This window comes from Spea bombifrons, chromosome 11 (assembly GCF_027358695.1).
Source record: "Spea bombifrons isolate aSpeBom1 chromosome 11, aSpeBom1.2.pri, whole genome shotgun sequence".
NCBI lineage: Eukaryota > Metazoa > Chordata > Amphibia > Anura > Pelobatidae > Spea > Spea bombifrons.
In genome coordinates, this window is record NC_071097.1 from 5981665 (window position 1) to 6002904 (window position 21240).

Sequence of the window (21240 nt, forward strand, 5' to 3'; positions counted from 1 at the left end):
GGGATCACCCGGAAATAGTGACTCTTTGTTGGGTGGGCATTGCTGGCCGTAGAAATGTATGGTGGCGCCAGGCTGTCTGGTGGTTGAGGGGATTATACCTTTAATCGTATCATGTTTGCTGAATATATATATATATGTGTGTGTGTGCAGTCCTCAATAAAGAGAGTTCTGTTTTACCCCTACATTAAGTCTCAGCCAGTGCTTGGGGGAATATGAAGGGTTAATCCCTTGAGCAATTAAGCTTTCAGTGGCAAGGAAGATCTCCACGGCGGATCTACTCAGTCTGAGTACGGGTCTCCAACACACTGTCAACTTCTGGGCCACATTCTGACTGATGGTAGACCATTCTTGCATAATCAATGCTTGGAGTTTGTTAGAACTTGTGGGTTTTTGTGTGTCCACCCACCTCTTGAGGATTGACCCCAAATTCTCAATGGGTTTAAGGTCTGGGGAGTTTCCTGGCCATGGACCCACAATTTCGATGATTTGTTCCCCGAGCCACTTAGTTATGACTTTTGACTTACGGTAAGGTGCTCCAAGCTGGAAAAGGCATTGTTCGTCGCCAAACTGTTCTTGGAAGGTTGGGAGAAGTTTCTTTTGAAGGCTGTGTAAGTACCATTCTTTATTCATGGCTGTGTTCTTAGGCAAAATTGTGAGTGGGCTCACTCTCTTGGCTGAGAAGCAACCCCACACATGAATGGTCTCGGGATGCTTTACTGTTGGGATGAAACAGGACTGATGGTAGCATGCAGACGCACTCACATCTGCCTTCTGCCATTCCTGAGAAAGCTCTCCACGGGTGGTGCCCCGATCCTGAAGCTGAATCAGCTTTAGGAGACGGTCCTTGCGCTTGCTGGACTTTCTTGAGCGCCCTGAGCATTCTTCACAACAACTGAACCTCTCTCCTTGAAGCTCTTGACGATTCGACAAATGACAGCCCTGTTCTAAATCAATCAGCATCTCCAGGTGATCTTCAGCCTTGTCCATGTCAACACTCTCACCGGTGTTAACGAGAGAATCACTGACATGATGTCAGCTGGTCCTTTTGGGGCAGGGCTGAAATGCAGTGGAAATGTTTTTTGGGGGGGTTAAGTTCATTTTAATGGCAAAGAGGGACATTGCAATTGATTGCAATTCATCTGATCACTCTTCACACCATACACGTCTGCTCTGGAAGAGTAAGGGTTGTAGACAAGCAGCATGTCCAGCTGTCTCTCAATTCTATTGCAACTGCTTTCAGAACGCGACAAGCACTGGGAACTCTTAACACTTATTATACTATTATGACTGAATATGAAGTGAATTATACCATGTTGATTCTCCACCACAAAATATTTTTGAGTTTCTCTCAATCACATAAAAAACAAGTTTGCACACAAAAAAGTGATATGTGCTCTTCAATAAACAATAAACAAAAAAGTTATACAGCCAATAGTAGCATATAGAGCTTTTTCAGTAAATATAAAAAAAATATCACACAATGGCTTTATTGGGGGGAAAAAAAAAAGAAAAATGCGGTAAAACCATTTAAATACTTAAAAGGGACCTAACACAGACACAGATGTAATAAGGAAGTTTTATTTTACCGAGGGCCCTTCTCAGTAAGAAAATCATACATTAAATGTAATACACCATGGGGTAAAATGTAAAGGATGGTTACGGCTCTAGAACATAACAAATATTTGGGGTATCCCCGTTATCGGAAATGTTGCTGAACATTAATTTGGATATTATTCAGCAGAAGACACCTAAACAAACCTGCAAAAGCAATGTTATTTTAGTATAGATGTTTACATGTTTCTATGGTTTCAAAAGGAAGCCCATTTTTTGTGGATGCATTAACCCCTTCGTGACAATGGCTGTTTTAACATTTCTGCGCTGCTCGTGTTGAGCTGTAATTTTGTTCTTCCACGTTTACTGAACCCACACAAGTTATATATTATTTTTTTCAGGACACGAAGGGCTAGCTTTAGATGTATCATTTACTATGATAAAAAAAGAATAAAATATGGTAAACATTTTTGAAAAAAGGACTTTTTCTTAAAAAATATTTTACTCATTTATACAAACTAAAGAAAAATACCTGCTAAATAGATTCTACTATTTGTCCTGAGTCTAGAAATACCCAATGTTTTATGTTTATGTTTTTTTTCTGCACATTATGGGGCAATAAGTAGCATTATGCTATTTCAAAACCATTTTTTCCAAATCTGGTCATTCTGCCCCCGTGTGCTATTTCGGGTATCTTTGAAGCCGGCCAATGCAATTTACCCCATACATTTTTTTATTAGTATTTCAAATGCTAGTATTATAACTATTTCCATGCACTAATTCTACATCCAGCCTTTGTGGTGGTCATTTGTTTGAGGTTCTTTTTTCTCCCACACACATTTTACTTCAGGTATGAATTTGCCTGGCTGTTTGGGGGCAAAAAGACCACATTTGGTGGATGATCATTTTTAAATGTTGGACTTTGACATCTGGAGATCCACTGCCCATGCCCTATTTGGTACATCTTTGATCCTGGCCAATTCAATGTGTCCAATAAAAACATACATTTTTGAAAACTAGACACCCCAGAGTATTTTAAATGCTGGTATTTTAACTCTTTCCATGCATACTGTGACGGGACCGACCTGTACCCCCACTGGGTACTCCCGCCTAACGTTGCTTCCTCCTGCCGGGACACCAACAATTAGCCCCTTCAGCGCCAGGCAGAACCAGCGTTGTAGATAGAAGGGGGGCTTCGCTGCACCGGAGCTACCTTGGCACTGTGGCTAGCTGAAGCTTAGCTACACAGCGTGGTTATTGTCCTGAAAAGGACAATACAGGATCATATCAGCCCACCCCAAGCATCAGGCAACACTCATGTTGAGGTGAAAACAGGAACTCCCTTTATTTGGGAACACAGGGGTATTTAAACAGTACAAAGGATTGAGTTACGTCCAATCGACACACAAGGGAATTGCGTCCAATAGACACAAGGGAATTACATCCTGCCCTCCTTTGCATATGACTGAGTATTAGCACTCAGCCCAGTAGGGGGTCTCTACTGTAGTCTGTGTAAGGAGGGAGGGGGCAGGACATGTGGCACCTGGACAGGGTAGCAAACAAGGGGAACAAAAGCACACACCATAATCACAACATATACTGGGAAATGCAGGTATCACAAACAAGAACTATCACAGACGGCACCGATTAACCCGGGGCCGTCACATCTCCCCCCCATAGTCCGGCAGACCCGACTAGACCCCTAACGGGTCGGCTTGGGGCTGTCCGGGAAAGATAGGTGGGCATTAGGTTGTCTCTGCTCCCCAGTCTTTGGAGTGTGGCTGTCCGGGGAAGTTAGGTGGGCAGGAGATCGGTTTGCCGTGAGAGTCCATCAGCGTTCCCGTTTTGTTTGCCTGGACGATACTGAACCGTGAAGTTGTAGGGTTGTAGGGCTAGGCTCCATCGCAGCAGGCGTCCATTGTCCCCGGAGACACGGTTCAGCCAAATGAGGGGATTGTGGTCGGTAAGCACTGTAAAAGATTGCCCGTACAGGTAGGGTTGGAGTTTCTTTAGAGCCCACACCAGCGCTAGGCACTCTTTTTCCACGGCGGCGTACCCGACTTCCCTGGGTAGCAGCTTTCGGCTGATGTAGGCTACGGGGTGCTCACTGCCGTCAGTTCCTACTTGGCTTAGAACTGCTCCCAGCCCGAATGTGGAGGCATCTGTGTGGACAGAAAAACGCTTGGACGGGTCAGGCGCGGCTAGTACTGGGGCGGAGGTCAAGGCACTCTTTAACTGCTGGAAGGCGGCTTCGCACTCTGGAGACCACAGGACCTGTCGGGGTAACTTTTTTTTGGTTAGGTCCGTCAGGGGTTTGGCAATGGCGCTGTAGTTGGGGACGAACCGTCGGTAGTAACCCGCTGTACCCAAAAAGGCTAAGACCTGTGTCTTGGTTGTAGGGGTGGGCCAGTTAGCCACTGCCTCTATCTTCGCAGGTTCAGGTCGTTGTCGCCCGCTGCCCACCCGGTGGCCTAGATAAGATACCTCGGAAACCCCTATCGTACACTTGTCTGGTTTCAAGGTGAGACCCGCAGACCTGATGCGATCTAATACAACTCCCAGGTGAACGAGGTGTTCGTCCCAGTTGTCGCTATATATCGCGATGTCGTCCAGGTATGCACACGCAAAGTCCTGGAGGCCATCGAGCAGCCGGTCAATCATCCGTTGGAAAGTCGCTGGGGCGTTCTTCATCCCAAACGGCATAACCTTAAACTGGTATAAACCGAAAGGGGTGATGAAGGCCGACTTCGGAATGGCTTCTGGGGCCAGGGGGATCTGCCAGTAACCCTTACACAGGTCTAGGGTAGTGAGAAAATTTCCCCTAGCAATGCGGTCCAAGAGTTCGTCTACTCGGGGCATGGGGTAAGCGTCGGTTGTAGTCCGGTCGTTTAACTTACGGTAGTCCACACAGAAGCGGGTCGTGCCTTCCCGCTTCGGCACTAGCACTACCGGGGAAGCCCAAGGGCTGCTGGAGGGCTCAATAACTCCTAGATCTAACATTTCTCGTATTTCGGACCGCATACCTTCCCGTACAGTCTCGGGTACCCGGTAAGCTGCTTGCCGCATGGGAGGCTGCCCCGGGGTCTCCACCTGGTGCACTGCTACAGTAGTGTACCCAGGGGCAGTGGAGAACATTTGATGGCGCTTAGACAGTACATGCCGGGCCTGTTCCCGCTGGGTCGCCCCTAATTGATCCGCAATTCGGATAGCCTCTATGCCCGCTTGCCCTGCGCCCCGTTGGGGTAACTCTGGTAGCGGAAGATCCTCTGAATCCTCTGCGGCAGGGGCACAGATAGCGGCCACCTCGTCGGGCCGTTCCTGGTAAGCCTTAAGCATGTTTACATGGAAGGCTCGTTGAATCCTCCTATCGGAGCATTTGGTTACCAGGTAGGTAGTGTCACACAGTTGTTTCACTACCTGGTAGGGACCCTGCCAGGCAGCTTGTAATTTATCGGACTTAGCCGGCTTGAGGACAAGAACTTTTTGCCCAACTTGCAGAGTGCGGTCTCGGGCGGTGCGATCGTACCACCGTTTTTGCCGCCCCTGCGCGGCTTGAAGGTTCTCCCGAACCATTCCGGCGAGTGCCTTCAGCCGCTCCCGGAACTTTAAGACATACTGTATAACCGGGGTCCCCTCGGTGGTTACTCCCCCCTCCCAATGGCTCCGGATCAACTCTAAGGGGCCCCGTACCTGCCTCCCGTACACCAACTCGAAAGGAGAATACCCGGTGGACTCTTGGGGCACCTCCCGGTACGCGAACAGGAGGTGTGGTAGGTACTTTTCCCAGTCCCGGTGAGAGGTAGCGAAAGTCCGAAGCAGTTGCTTCAGTGTTCCATTGAACCTCTCGCATAACCCGTTCGTCTGGGGGTGGTAAGGGGCGCTATACACAGGCTTAATCCCGCACAACCTCCACAGCTGCTGGGTAATCTCCGCGGTAAATTGGGTCCCCTGGTCGGAAATTATCTCCTGTGGAAAGCCTACCCTGGCAAAGACTCGAAGTAGGGCATCGGCTACAGTCTCCGCATGTATATTGGACAGGGGGACGGCCTCGGGATACCGGGTAGCATAATCTACCACGGTCAGTATGTACCTTTTCCCCGAAGGGCTAGGCCGGGGTAGGGGCCCTACTATATCCACCGCTATCCGGCTGAAGGGTTCATCTATGATGGGTAGCGGGCGTAATGTGGCTTTCGTCTGGCCACGCCCCTTCCCTATTCGCTGGCAGGTGTCGCAGGTGCTACAGTACTGCTGGATATCCTTGGACAGCCCTGGCCAGAAAAAGGACCGGGTGACTCGGTGATGGGTCCGTCGCCTCCCCAAATGGCCTGCCAGGGGAATGTCGTGTCCAATACGCATGATCTCTTGCCGATACTTTTGCGGCACGACCAGCTGGCGTTTGGGCACATGGGTCTCTCCCTGCCCATCCGTAAGTCGGTATAATAGCCCCTGGCTCCATTCAATTCTGTCTTCCTTGTCCCCACCCGCCCCTGCCCGGTCCCTATAGCCCTGTAAGGTCGGGTCATGTAAGGTCTCCTGGGCAAAGTCAGCGGGGGAGGCCCAGGGCAAAGTAGGGGCCGTCGGGGAATAGTGGGGAGGGATGTCAGGGTTAGCAGTACTCACCCGGGTCTCGTCCTCGAGGGCGTGGTCCGCCTTCCGTGCCTGCTGGCGAGTGATGGCTCCACACTGCTCGGCGGTGTCATCCGGGTGAAACGCGGTAGTTAGGTGACCCAGATCGTTGCCCAGTAGAACTTCCGCGGGTAGGTTCTTCATGACACCTACTACTACTTCGCGAGCGCCAGCTCCCCAATCCAAATGCACCCGGGCGGTTGGGATTCGGAGCACCTTTCCTCCCGCCACCCGTACAGCGACCGAGTGGCTGGTCTGCTCGGTCGCGGCGACCATCTGTGGCTGTACCAAGGTAATGGTAGCCCCACTGTCCCGTAATCCTTGAGCAGGGCGACCGTTAAGCCATACGACTTGTCGGTGATGATGTCGATTGTCCGTCGGAGGCGACCTGCACCGGGTCGGCCTCGTATAGTACCCCGAAATCCTCTTCGACCCAGTCGTGGTGTGGGGAGGATGATGGAGCCTCCAGGCAATTAGCAGCTGCCCGGATGGGCCCAGCTGGTAGACGCCCTCCCGGTCTAGCAGCGTGGTTAGCGGGGCATTCCCTATGCATGTGCCCGACTCGATTGCATCCGAAGCACCGGACACCCGAAGGTCGACTGTCCCGGAAGGTAGTGGGCCGCAGTTGTGCCGGGGGTCGAGGTGCGGTGCGGTGAGCCTGAGGTGGCCGAAGTGGGGGTGGTACATAGCGGGCCCCTGATCGGTCTTCCAGTGGGGTAGTCCTCCGGGAGTCAATATACTGGTCAGCTAGAACTGCGGCCTGGTCTACTGTGTGGGGTCGTCGGTCACGTACCCAGTCTCTTACTGCAGGGGGGGTCAAGTCATAGAATTTCTCCAGTATGATCAGCTGGAGGACATCTGTGACGGAGGAGGCTTGGCACCCGTGGATCCACCCTTCGGCTGCCCGGGTCATGCGATGCACCCACTCGGTGAAGGGCTGCCCATCTGCGCGTCGGAGGCTCCGAAATTTCAGCCTGTGGGCCTCGGGGGTGATACCATATCGAGCTAGTAAGCGTTCCTTTACCCGATAGTAATTGGTACTGTCCGCATCTGGGGTGGCCTCATAAGCCTCCAAGGCTCGTCCCGACAGCCGACTCACCAGTAATGTCACCCAGTCTGCCGCTTCCACGCCCTGCAAATCGCATTGTCGCTCAAAGATCTGAAAGTATCTATCTATCTCATCTACGCCATCTTGAAATCGGGGAATGGCGTCGTAGGGTAGTTTAGCTTTGTTCGAAGGGCCAATCCGATCTGTCGTGGGCGCCCGTTCTTTATCTCTCTGGAGCTCTGTGATGCGAAGCTGGGTGGCCTCGCTGACTATCTGGGCGATGAGCGCCTGTGGCGGTTCTGATCCCAGGAGGCTGATACGCCACCGGATTTCTCGCTGGAGCTCTGAAGTTTCAGTGCCCTCCGATGAGGCGAGGCTGTTCCGGTCTCCCTCCATTAGCTCCGCGATCAAGGTAGCCTTTGACTTGTTGCTGGCCGTCTGCCCACGGGCTTCCAATAAGTCTTTCAGCGTCTGCCTCTTCAAGCCCTCGTAACGATGCTCCATTCACTGGAGTGTAGTCCCGGTGGTGGTTTGGATCTCCCGGTTCTGAGGAAGCATCCCACCGCTGCCACCAATGTGACGAGACCGACCTGTACCCCCACTGGGTACTCCCGCCTAACGTTGCTTCCTCCTGCCGGGACACCAACAATTAGCCCCTTCAGCGCCAGGCAGAACCAGCGTTGTAGATAGAAGGGGGGCTTCGCTGCACCGGAGCTACCTTGGCACTGTGGCTAGCCGAAGCTTAGCTACACAGCGTGGTTATTGTCCTGAAAAGGACAATACAGGATCATATCAGCCCACCCCAAGCATCAGGCAACACTCATGTTGAGGTGAAAACAGGAACTCCCTTTATTTGGGAACACATGGGGTATTTAAACAGTACAAAGGATTGAGTTACGTCCAATCGACACACAAGGGAATTGCGTCCAATAGACACAAGGGAATTACATCCTGCCCTCCTTTGCATATGACTGAGTATTAGCACTCAGCCCAGTAGGGGGTCTCTACTGTAGTCTGTGTAAGGAGGGAGGGGGCAGGACATGTGGCACCTGGACAGGGTAGCAAACAAGGGGAACAAAAGCACACACCATAATCACAACATATACTGGGAAATGCAGGTATCACAAACAAGAACTATCACAGACGGCACCGATTAACCCGGGGCCGTCACACATACATTTTACCAGACTGTCAAAATTTGCAGTAGTATTTTAGGTATGAATTTACAGCTCCTGGTATATGTCACTTTCACACAACACAACAATATGTGTTCTGCAACATCTACTGAGTTCAGTGATACCCCTCATCGGTTTGTTGGGTTGTCTGGGGGCTAACATTTGGGACTTCTGCATTTTACATATATGAATTTTGACATGTAGTCATCCTGCCCCCTGTGTTATTTGGGATATTGTTGAACCCGGCCAATTCAATTTACCCCATCAAATCATACATTTTTTTAAAAGTAGAATCCCCATGCAAGAATTGTTTGAAAATATAGTGCTAATTTTAAGACTTGCTTAAAAAGTATATATATATATATATAGTATATACATATTTTTTTCACACAGTATTTTAGGGAAATACAAACGTGGGCTACAAATAAAATTTTATATCTTTACACTGCTTTTGTGACCAAACAATGCAAAGCAACATTGTACTCATGTTTGCCTTGCAATAGGAATGATTTAGCTTCACCTGGAGACAGCACATGTTTTCTTTCCAACTAAATATATATATTTTTTACCTGGTCTTGGGAATATCTGGCCACACAGATTTCCCCTATGACAGGGGTATATCCCTTCTTTAGGTTCTCAGGTTTTGAGTATATCTCCTGTAGTGTGGTTGTCAACTTGAACAAAGACTTCACTGATTTCTCGATATACGAATGTATAAAGAAATAACTTGGGTTCGAGAATTCCACAACAAAGCCCTATAAAAAAAAACATATTGAAGTTCAGTTGGGCACTTCTTCTACAAGTTTTAGTTTTAGGTTTGCTCACCACACAATATCCAAACGCACCCTCTGTCTCCGCATTTACAGAGCACCTCTGGGGCAAACATAACCTTAATTTTAGTTACAATTTCCGTGCCACCCTGCCCCTGGCATTATCTGATAAGCAAAAAACCCCCAAACCCCACGAGATGTAAGAAATGAAATAGAAATATATAAACTGTAACAGGCAAACGAACACCACCTGAATCTCTGTCCCTTTCCTTATTCCCGACTCTTGTAAATCGCATAAAAATATTTTCTTTTCGGTTTCCTGACGCTTTGAGAGATCACTAACAGCGGGTTCAACCTGCAGAAAGAATAGGAGAATACAACATACATTGACTACCTTCAGTCTAAAATATGTTTCCATATTTAGCAATAAGGCAAGATGCAATACTGAACAGTCACCAGGCTGCTGTTTTATTAAAAAAAAGTATAATGACTTTCAGTGAGATTTTCCAATGAAAAAGGAAAACAAAAAAGGCAAAAAGGCAATTGGAGAGAACCAAGAACCTAACTCTACTTCTCACTCCAGGTGGAATGATCGGGCTCCTCTATAACCCCAGTGGTGGAAATAAAGTCACACAATATAAAGGACCCACTGCACGACCCCAGAGCCCTCTCATTACTGAATACATACAGCAAGGAGCATTTCAGAAATCTTTACCAAAGGACTTGCTTTCTTTTCAGCAGCTTCAATAGGAACTCGGCAGCTGGTTTCGTTTTTCCTGAAAACAAAACCAGTAGTTGGAAAAGGATACTTGCTAATTTCTCATTCATTAGTAAGGTAATGTATCAGATTTATGAGCAGTAATTCCAAGTGGCCCGTCAATACCCACTCTACAGAAGCTCCATTGTCTTACTAAAGTCAGCCGATCTAAATGCTATAGGACGATGCTCTCCTTAACAACTTGGACCAGCAGCCTCCCTTAGATGAGCTACAGATCCACTGGCGACTTGGTGGAACTTGGGAACTGCGATGAGATTAGCAATCGCAGACTTCTAGAGGGCTGCATTCCCCTTCCGCAGAAAAACAGAAACTTACACACTGGTCGGCTTGCATATGACCGAATGAGAAGCCCAGTCTTTTCTCTGACACTCCACTGAGCAATAGCATGTCTGCCGGCACTGGGAACACCTCCGTGACCCTGTCCCAAAGGGAAAACAGTAAATAAAACGGCACCCCCGTATTACTGACAAATCCTTCAGCGCCTTGCAGCCGCACTGGAGCGAGAGCTAAAGCATCAGCAGGTATGACATGAAGATCTGGTGATCAGGATTTCACAGGGACACTTGGGAACGCCAAGCGCAATGCAAATATTTTAGCGAGCCATCGGGTTAGCGGTAAGTGCCGCTGAAAGATAAATAAGGGGAAAGGGACCGAATGGTAACGTATGTGAAACGTCACCTAACATAATTAAGTAGGAAGGATGTCAAACAAAAAAAGGCACATTTCACAAATCACATTGCTTTTCAGAGAGTGCTGCTCATCGCTCAGTTGTGATTACTTACTAGGGCTGCAACAACTAATCGATAAAATCGATAATAATCGATAATGAAATTCGTTGGCAACGAATTTCATTATCGATTAGTTGAATCGATTATTATCGATTATAAAATGAGGGTTTTTCAGAGCAAACGCTCTGAAAAATCCCCCTCATTATATAATCCGTTTAGTCTGACTCACCGTCTCACAGCAGCAGCTCCTACTTACTCCCCCTCCCTGTAATCACTGTGACAACTGGCCCCGCCCCTTCCTTCTCCAGGCCAGAACCACATGGCTGTGACACTCATCTAACTGTAAGTATATATATATATATATATATATATATATATAATGTGTATGTGTGTATATATGTATGTAATATATATATATATATATATATATATATATATATATTTGGGCTACTGAAAGTTAGGGGAGGTGGGGGTTAATTGAGGGGCAGTTATGGTTAGTGGGGTGTTTAGGGTTAATTTAGGGGCAGTTATGGTTAATTGGGTGTTTAGGGTTAATTTAGGGGCAGTTATGTTAATAGGGTGTTTAGGGTTAATTTAGGAGCAGCTGTGGTTAATGGGGTGTTTGGGGTTAATTTGAGGCAGTTGTGGTTAATGGGGTGTTTAGGGTTAATTTAGGGGATGCTGTGGTTGATGGGGTCTTTAGGGTTAATTTAGGGGATGCTGTGGTTAAGGGGGTGTTAAGGGTTAATTTAGGGGCAGTTATGGTTAATGGGGAGTTTAGGGTTAATTTAGGGGAATCTAAATCCTGGGGGCAGTGAAGTGACATATCTGGGGGTATAAGGCATATACAGTATATAAGGCATATGTGGGGAGGGCAGTGTGGCATGTCTGGGGAGGACGGAGTGGTGTATCAGGGTGTATAAGGCATATCTGGGGGTAGAGAAGTGGCATGTCTGGGAGGCAGGGTGGCATGTCTGGGGAGGATGGAGTGGGGTATCAGGGGATATAAGGCGTATTAGGCACAGTGGCAGATGTGGGAGGCAGCGTGGCATATGTGGGAGGCATTGTGGAGTGGCAGATGTGGGAGGCAGCATGGCGTGGCATATGTGGGGAGGGCAGGGTGGCATGTCTGGGGAGGATGGAGTGGTGTTTCAGGGGGTATAAGGCGTATCAGGCACAGTGGCATGTGGGGGGTAGAGTGGAGTGGCAGATGTGGGAGGCAGCATGGCGTGGCAGATGTGGGAGGCAGCGTGGCGTGGCAGATGTGGGAGGCAGCGTGGAGTGGCAGATGTGGGAGGCAGCGTGGTGTGGTATATGTGGGAGGCAGTGTGGAGTGCTGTGGTAGGCAGCGTGGCATATGTGGGGGGGGCAGCATGGCATGCCTGGGCGGCAGCGTAGCAAGCCTGGGCTCAAATGTGCATATATTGGGGGGCTGGTTGGGAAATAAAGACAAGAAATGTACTATCAAATTTTTTTTTTCTGCTGTTTGTATTTAACATCATTTGTTTAGTAAATTATTTTAAATAAATGAAAAATTTACATTCATTTTTTTTATCCGATTAATCGATTAATCGAAAAAATAATCGGCCAACTAATCGATTATTAAAATAATCGTTAGTTGCAGCCCTATTACTTACCATGCAAACCACAGTGATGACAGCTTGTGGTCTGCAGCACAGGCTTTATCGTGTTAAAGAGAGCCGGGTCGCCGTCCACAGAGAAGATATTGTCCGGTAGTACATGTGATTTCTTCTGTTTTGCAGGTAAAAGCTTCTTGCCCACCTGTTCACCCCAAAAAAACGTTTTTAATGCGGTTGTAGCTTTAAAGAAAAACACTACCAGGTGACAAATAAAAGGTCCAACATATTTTCTAAATAAAAAAAAATATAAAACATACACGCACATATACATACACTAAACAAAATTGCAAAAGAGATTTCCAAAGATCAATTTGCCTTTTGTAAACGTAACCCCTTAAGGACCGGTTACGTAGGGGATAGGTCACTAAATATAGTCCTTGAGGAGCAAAGATATATCCCTGACGTCATGGGGTTTTGGCCAAAACTCTAATCTCCTCCGGAAAGGTCATCACTTATGGCACTGGGGAATCCCTCTGTAAGTCAGCGGCTGGCATTAGTGTGAGTGTCGGTACGATGCAGCAGTATGACAAAGAAGACACAGGGATGCACAGCGTGATCAAAGGGCTCCCCGTAGAATTCCCCTGATTATTGTGGAGCCCCCCAATATGGAAAACCCCCTATTTGCTGTCCTGGGAAACCCTAACAGGTTATGCCACTCCAAACTGGATCTCTTTACATTACAGCTGGTATTAAAAAAACATAAAAAATCCTATATTTAGCCCGAAAAGAAAACGTTAAAAATACGCTTCCCACGCCCTACAGCACTCCATACTTACCTAAAATAAGTTAAATTGAAATAAAGTAAGTTGAATTGCGGGACAGTTTAACTTGGAGGATACTGCTGAACATAAAATAGTGTTTCTTTCTGCAGTCACATATTTTCTGGGCGACAACAATGTGGTATTCTAACACTTTTTATGCACTAATACTTCCGCCAGCCCTTCTCAAACTGTCAAAGTTTGCGGTAATATTTTTGTGTAATCAAGTTCCTACGTCAAACTTTGACAAAGGCTGGTGGTAGAGTAGGTGCAAAGAATGTGTTAAAATACAATTCATTTGAAATAACCTAGGGTGTATAGTTTTCCAACCTATATGGTTTGATGGGGTAAATTGAATTGGCTGGCTTCAAAGACGTCCCTAATAGGACATGTGGGCAATATGACCAGATTTGAGATTTTAAAATGTCAAACCTCTTTAACCCTTAACAGGAAAAAAAAAAAAAAAGAAAAAAGCCATTCTTGTCCCTGACAAAATAGAAAATTAGAACTAAACACAAAAGCACAGGAGAATATATATATATATATATATATATATATATATATATATATATATAAAGTAAAAAAACAGCCCGGGGGCCTTAAGGATTAGCTAATATAATGTGCCAATGGAAAACAGGAGGGGTGCTTGCTGATAAAAATGGACTCTGTACACTTGTCAGGATATTCCATAAAATAAACATATCAGACTTTGCGAGCTGCAATTGTCATTTACAATGTCTGCACTGTATTTCTGATCCATTCGACGTTATTTTGACCCCTTCGTGACAATGGCTGACTTTATTTTTTGTACCCTTTGTGAAAATGGCTTTTTTAACATTTCTGCGCTGCTCATGTTTAGCTGGACAAGATGCCCTTATTTTGATTGTAAAATATAATTTAGTATAAAATATAGTGAAAAATTGGGGGGGGAAACTTTTTCTGACGTGTACTTGAAAAATATTTTACTCATCTTTATGCCAATGAAACGCCATGCTAAATAGATTCTACCACCGTATTTGCTCGATTATAAGACGAGGTTTTTTTCAGAGGAAATGCTCTGAAAAATACCCCTCGTCTTATAATCAGACCTCAAATAGAGGCCTGACTATGAGACTAAGATCCAGATCCCCCAGATCCATTGCGCAGACCTTCCCCGGCTGTCAGAGAGGAGAGAATTCTCTCTGACAGCCGGAGGGTGTATGCGCGATGGACGCAGACTTCCCCCGCTGCTAACGGCACCTCCTTCCGGCTGCAGCGGAAGTTGCCTACGCGAATCGCGTAGACGTCTACACGCTGCCCCGACTTTTGTTGGGGGGGTGTTGTTAAACGGGTGGCATAAGGCATTTCTGTAGGCAGAGTGCTCTATGATATGCCTTTTAACCCCCTTAATGCCACTCTGCCTCCAAATATGCGTTTTAACCCCCTAAATGCCAGAGTGGCATATAGGGGTGTAAGGCATTTCTGGAGGCAGAGTGGCACATAGGGGGTCAAAAGGCATATCATGGGGCACAGTGGTATATAGAGGGTTAAAAGGCATATCATGGAGCACAGTGGCATTTAGAGGGTATAAGGCATTTCTGGGGCAGATAGGCAAGCCTGGGGACAGATGTGCATAACTGGGGGGCAGGTTGGAAAATAAAAGCCCCGGTGAAAGTGCTGGGCAGCAGCAGAGGTCTTCTATGCGCATCGCGCAGATGTCCACCGGCTGCCCCAACTAGACACCAGGGAGTTTGGAGCACGGGGGGCAAGTCTGGGGATGCACTGGTAAGTCGAGGGGGGGGAGCGGCAAGCCTGGGGTCAGATGTGCATAACTGGAGGGCAGGATGGCAAATAAAAGGAAACAAAGAAAAATGCATTTTTCTCAATCATAGTTTTTATTAAATATGAAAAACATTTTACATGTAAATTAATATTTATCAGTAAAACTTATTTTATGCATCCCCAGACTTGCCCCCTGTGCTTCAGACTCCCGATAATGCCTTTTTCGGCCGATATCTTTCGAATGGGTTTAGGGACCGCTCATTGTCCTTAAGGGGTTAATGTATATTTGTAGTAGGAGTGGGCCCTTTTATTGACTGGAGAGCCATTTAACATCTTTAAATACCTCAGGCATCTCTCTTGGAACTGTATAATACCTCTCATGATGTGATGATGACATCACTGGAGTCTTTTTTTTTTTGTTTCTCCTTTTGACTTTTATCCCCACTGCTACTGATCAGAGTGATTTCAGGGTGAAATTCAGTACGTTTTCTGGATGAGGAACCTTTTCCCCGACAGCGATCAGAGGAGGGAAAGGTTGAATAAGTCCTAAGGTCGTAAAATGTTTAATGGAGCCATCTTGAGTAAATTTTGTGTCAATGATAAGACATACATACAAACTTAGGTAGAATGGAACACCCTCGTTGTGAAGAAAGACTAGAAGAAAATTTGTTCACGTTATTCAATAAAATAATAATAAGAAGAAAGCTGTCCTAGGGGAGACGTCATTATACAAGTCACGTCAAGGATGGATGTGCCTTCTTCTGGATCAACAGTTAGGATGAACTTAATTGGAGTGTAGGAAAGATAATATTTTCGTTATTTAGTGGGGTAAGCAGTTTAAATAGTCAACGGCCACCGATCACCCACATGAGAGCTTGTCACTTCCACAAAAACAAGTCATACGTCGCTATTACTTACAAGATGAAAGTCTGCCCTCACTGGATGGCTTCGATAATCTCTTCCTACGCAAAAAATGAGGAAAAAACTATTAAGGCACCAAAAAAAGTTTGTAATTCTATCACCCCAACCCTGCCCAGCTGCAAGCATGATCAATTAAAAAAAAAAAAAAAAAAAGACATCTAGAATTGTCTTAAATCACATTGAGAGACAAGGACAAGATCCTATGACCTGATAATCACGCCAGGAAAGCCCCCCCCATTCGTATCAGATATTTCTTATTACAGCATCCCCCCCCCTTCTGATCGTTTCTCACTAAAATACATCCAAAAAAAAGCTACGTGTGAAATGATACAACTCTCAAGTTCATCTCAACCTCAGGCCAACGAAGACCCAAACTTCTGGATTTGCCCTGGATAATGCCGATAGCCTCGAATATCCTCTGCGCATACTGGGCCTGAGAGGGGTCATTTTATCGACTTGACAAAAGCTTAACGAGAACGCGCCTGCCAAAGCTTTGAAAGCTTGAAATGATTCAATTACAGAGGCTGTGATGCAGCGGACATGGATTGCGTCGTCCATTATTATTATTTACGTCACAGACGCAATATCTGTACCTCCCTTTGGCTGAAGCACTCCTCTAACTGCGGCATACATCACAATATCAATTTCTTCTATTGGTTAAGAACCACCAGGTAGCACTAGAACAGGGGCGTCCAACCTGCGGCCCTCCAGCTGCTGCAGGACTACATCTCCCATAATGCTCTTTCAGCTAAGGACCTGGCAGAGGAGTATGGGAGATGTAGGCCTACAGCAGCTGGAGGGCCGCAGGTTGGACACCCCTGCACTAGAGAATGAGTGATGACGTGTGCATCTGTTCATCTAAGACCATGGATAATGGCTGCCTACATGAAAAGCCATGTGGGCTAAGCCACGGGAACTCCTCGGCTCCGGCTAACCGGAGCCTTCCCTTGCGGGACGCGGCCAGGACTGCACACTGACGCCGGGGTCAGCAGGAAACACCGGAGATAAAGGAGGAGAAGGAAGCCATGCTGGCAGAAGCTACGGGAGCTGTGAAAGTTTGCCGGAGAAAAAGCATGAAGTAGGAAGCTGCTCTTCCATCTTGGGCTAGTTTAGTGCCAAGAAGCGAGGACTAGTTTCGTGTCTAGTATTGTAACTGAAATAAAAAAAATAAAAAAGTCTTCTATATAGACCTGGAATCAGGACCCATTTTGGACACTGAACATCAAAGGAGTCTTTGATACGCCGATACTCTCTAAAGTTAAGCACAAACGTGAGCGCCATGTGCTTAGAATATAATTGTTGTCTATTGTTGTTATGGTAACCTTTTCGATATATTGTTTTTACCGCCAGAGGTATTATTAAAATCATACCGCCTCTTGGTATTCGTCTTTACATAATTCAACTGTATTCTGGAATCAAATACATTTATTGTTGTATTGCTGGATGTGTTTTGTCACAATTGTGGTTGGTTATTAAATATTAGCAGGATTTGGCATAAAACGGGCGACAGCCACAGCGGAGGCATTCTGCTTACATCACAGAATAACAGATCTCTTATAGAAGGGTGTTGTGTTCCGCCAGACATAGCTGAGCAGGCGGACACTTGGTAAGTTGGGATAATCAGCAACATTCACTATAACCGGAAGAGAGGTTATACGCCGATAAATACGGTAATATAGCAAGTATGACTCCTTAGCTAGCAAATGGAACGCGTGCCTCAGGAGACTCAAACCAAGAGTCATCGTTCAGGGGTATGAGGTATGCCTTCTGTTTCTAGAATCACACTGCAGCCCCCGTTCTGACTCTGGAGTATAGCGAGCAAAGGTTGTTCATGAAATATGGCGCCAGAGGCACACAAACCCCTCCTTGCCTTTTGTATCACGAGCTCTCCCAAAACCTGCAGCCACAGCTGGAGACATAAGGTTCGGGTGCGACAGAGGGGTTTTCATGGATGAGTGGCCAACTCCTTCCGGGTTCCCGACATCCCACTCAGACTTCTGCATCATCCTGAGAACAAGAAATGAACAGGGTTTGAGGCGCTAAACAAAACACGAAGTGACAGGTTGCTATACTAGATTAGCCCCTTCAGTCCCCTATGGACGTACCGGTACGTCCAAAAAACACATCCCAAGAATCCCCTATGGACGTACCGGTACGTCCTGCCCTTCTTGCAGCGTCAGGGACACATCCCTGCCGCTGCACGGGAGATCAGGCTGTTTGACAGCCTGGACTCCCCCCCGACAGCAGAAGCCAGCATCGCCAGCTTTCTGCTGTCCGATCTGATGCAGGGAGAAACCATGTTTCTCACCCTCCTCCCATGCTGAAAAAATGAAACTGAGAAAAAACAAAAAAAAAAAAAAGTCACTAAAATAATAAAATAAATAATTAAAAAATAAAACAATAAAGTGAGCTAAGTGATGTCATTGTGAGTTCATGTCATTGTGACATCACTGGCATTAATAACATGTTCAAGAGGTCCCTAAGAGGACCTCTAACAATTTTTTTTTTTAAATGCAAAAAAAAAATGTAAACAAATTAAGAAAAAATAAAATAAAATATATATAAAAAAATCTTACATCCCATTGCCCTAAGATAACATCTACCCAGTATAACCCTCCTGCCCCCGCTCACAACCCCCAAACCTGTGAAAAATAATAAAAATTCTACGAATAATGTACACCTTATAGTATGTTCCCTATAAGTGCTGGGAAAGTATGGAAAAATCTATAGAAATTAGGTATTTCTGAAATCAGGACACCTGAATTGATAAACTTGGAGGGGATTTTCCATCACTTTACCCAATTTTGTGAGGATTCAGAGTGAAAATTTATATTGCTTAACCGACATACCGCAAAAATGGCAAAATTGCTCCGGGGCTTGGGATTGAAGGGGTTAAAAGCTTTACAGAAACTACAGACAGAAGCCGATCCACGTTCCTTGATGGAGGAAAAATTTCATATCCAAGAAAAATAAAGTTTCACCCAAATATGCACGTAGGAAATGTAAAAAAATGTAATTAAAAGACACTTTAAAGAGTGTGGAGAAATCTACAAAGACAAAGGGTTAAATTCACCATGGTGGATACCGAAATAGAAAGGGGCAGCTTCCGAGGGGTGGGGGAGCGCGAGGGAAAGGGGTAAAGTTAGGGGGGTGGATGAATAGGAGAAAGGGCTGGGAATAGACCAGGGGTGTCCAACCTGTGGCCCTCCAGCTGCTGCAGAACTACAATTCCCATACTCCTCAGCCAGCCCCTTAGCTGAAAGAGCATTATGGGAGATGTAGTCCTGCAGCAGCTGGAGGGCCGCAGGTTGGACACCCCTGGAATAGACAGATGCATACAGGGAAGGAAAACCTGCCCGACCCGGGTCAGTAAAAAATAAAAAGTGCCCTCAAAGATCCACCCACCCCCGATAATCTTAAACCATTGGCACACTCCAGATCCTTTGCTCTATGTCAGGGGTGTCCAAGTTTTTCTGCAGAGGGCCGCACTCTTTTTTCACTGAAAATATGGCCTTTTTAGCTTTATAATGCATATTAATACAGTGTTATTCTAGCAATACTGAATGACTTAAACCGTAACACAGAGTCCACAAACCATTTAAACCAAGTTCAGCCACATAAAACGGCACAAGGCTGGAGCACACTGTGGGCACACGCTGGATTTAAACTGGAGCACACTGCGGGCACACGCTGGATTTAAGATGGAGCACACTGCGGGCACACGCTGGATTTAAGCTGGAGCACACTGTGGGCACACGCCGGATTTAAGATGGAGCACACTGTGGGCACACGCCGGATTTAAGCTGGAGCACACTGTGGGCACACGCTGGATTTAAACTGGAGCACACTGCGGGCACACGCTGGATTTAAGCCGGAGCACACTGCGGGCACACGGCGGATTTAAGCTGGAGCACACTGCGGGCACACGCTGGATTTAAGCTGGAGCACACTGTGGGCACACACTGGATTTAAACTGGAGCACACTGCAGGCACACGCTGGATTTAAGATGGCGCACACTGCAGGCACACGCTGGATTTAAGCTGGAGCACACTGCGGGCACACGCTGGATTTAAACTGGAGCACACTGCGGGCACACGCCGGATTTAAGATGGAGCACACTGCGGGCACACGCTGGATTTAAACTGGAGCACACTGCAGGCACACGCTGGATTTAAGATGGAGCACACTGTGGGCACACGCTGGATTTAAGCTGGAGCACACTGTGGGCACACGCTGGATTTAAACTGGAGCACACTGTGGGCACACGCTGGATTTAAGATGGAGCACACTGTGGGCACACGCTAGATTTAAGCAGGAGCACACTGCGGGCACACGCTGGATTTAAGCTGGAGCACACTGTGGGCACACGCTGGATTTAAGCAGGAGCACACTGCGGGTACACGCTGGATTTAAGATGGAGCACACTGCGGGCACACGCTGGATTTAAGATGGAGCACACTGTGGGCACACGCTAGATTTAAGAAGGAGCACACTGCGGGCACACGCTGGATTTAAGCTGGAGCACACTGTGGGCACACGCTGGATTTAAGCAGGAGCACACTGCGGGTACACGCTGGATTTAAGATGGAGCACACTGCGGGCACACGCTGGATTTAAGCTGGAGCACACTGTGGGCACACGCCGGATTTAAGCAGGAGCACACTGCGGGCACACGCTGGATTTAAGATGGAGCACACTGTGGGCACACGCTGGATTTAAGCTGGAGCACACTGGAGGCACACGCTGGGTTTCAGATGGAGCACACTGGAGGCAGGGCCGGATTAAGAGCATCACAGGCCCGGTGCTGAGGGTTTAGGGGCCGTTTTATGGAAATAAATAAAATGGACAGAATCTTAACCCCTCGGCATCGATGTGCGCTGGATAAAGATGACATCAGAGCTCGGCAGATAATATAGGACAGAATCTTATGTGATGGGAGTGGGAGTCATCAGTACACTAAAAAAGTCTTCATACCCGGGACGCCTGAAGCCACAATTTACTGCTTTTTAATAAAATACTCGATTATAAGACCGCCCTGATTATAAGATGATTACGATTTAATAATACGTTAGGAAAAAACATAAATCTACCCTATAAGAAAAAAGCTTCACCAGCAAATATTAATTCGCGCATAAACTATTTTCTCATTTTTAATAAAAACTATGATGGAGAAAAATGCTTTTTTTTGTTTTTCTCTCTTTTTACTTCCCAACCAGCCCCATAACCCCTTATATACCACTCTGCCTCCCTGATATTCCTATTTAACCCCCTATATGCCACTCTGCCTCCCTGATATTCCTATTTAACCCCCTATATGCCACTCTGCCTCCCTGATATTCCTATTTAACCCCTATATACCACTCTGCCTCCCTGATATTCCTATTTAACCCCTATATACCACTCTGCCTCCCTGATATTCCTATTTAACCCCCTATATGCCACTCTGCCTCCCTGATATTCCTATTTAACCCCCTTATATACCA

General features: G+C 46.7%; 1 protein-coding gene across 1 annotated transcript in view; it reads right to left on the reverse strand.

Annotated features, from left to right (window-relative positions):
* The window catches only part of LOC128468196 (tudor domain-containing protein 1-like), a 33574-nt gene extending 15812 nt beyond the window's left edge, over positions 1-17762 (reverse strand). Inside the window, exons 1-7 of the mRNA XM_053449889.1 lie at positions 17627-17762; positions 15754-15797; positions 12314-12458; positions 10264-10366; positions 9886-9946; positions 9421-9525; positions 8970-9155 (exon numbers count right to left, since the gene is read on the reverse strand). Of these exons, the coding sequence (XP_053305864.1) occupies positions 8970-9155; positions 9421-9525; positions 9886-9946; positions 10264-10366; positions 12314-12458; positions 15754-15797; positions 17627-17762 (780 nt within the window). The remainder of the gene's footprint in view (positions 1-8969; positions 9156-9420; positions 9526-9885; positions 9947-10263; positions 10367-12313; positions 12459-15753; positions 15798-17626) is intronic.
* Between the last annotated feature and the right edge of the window lie 3478 nt (positions 17763-21240).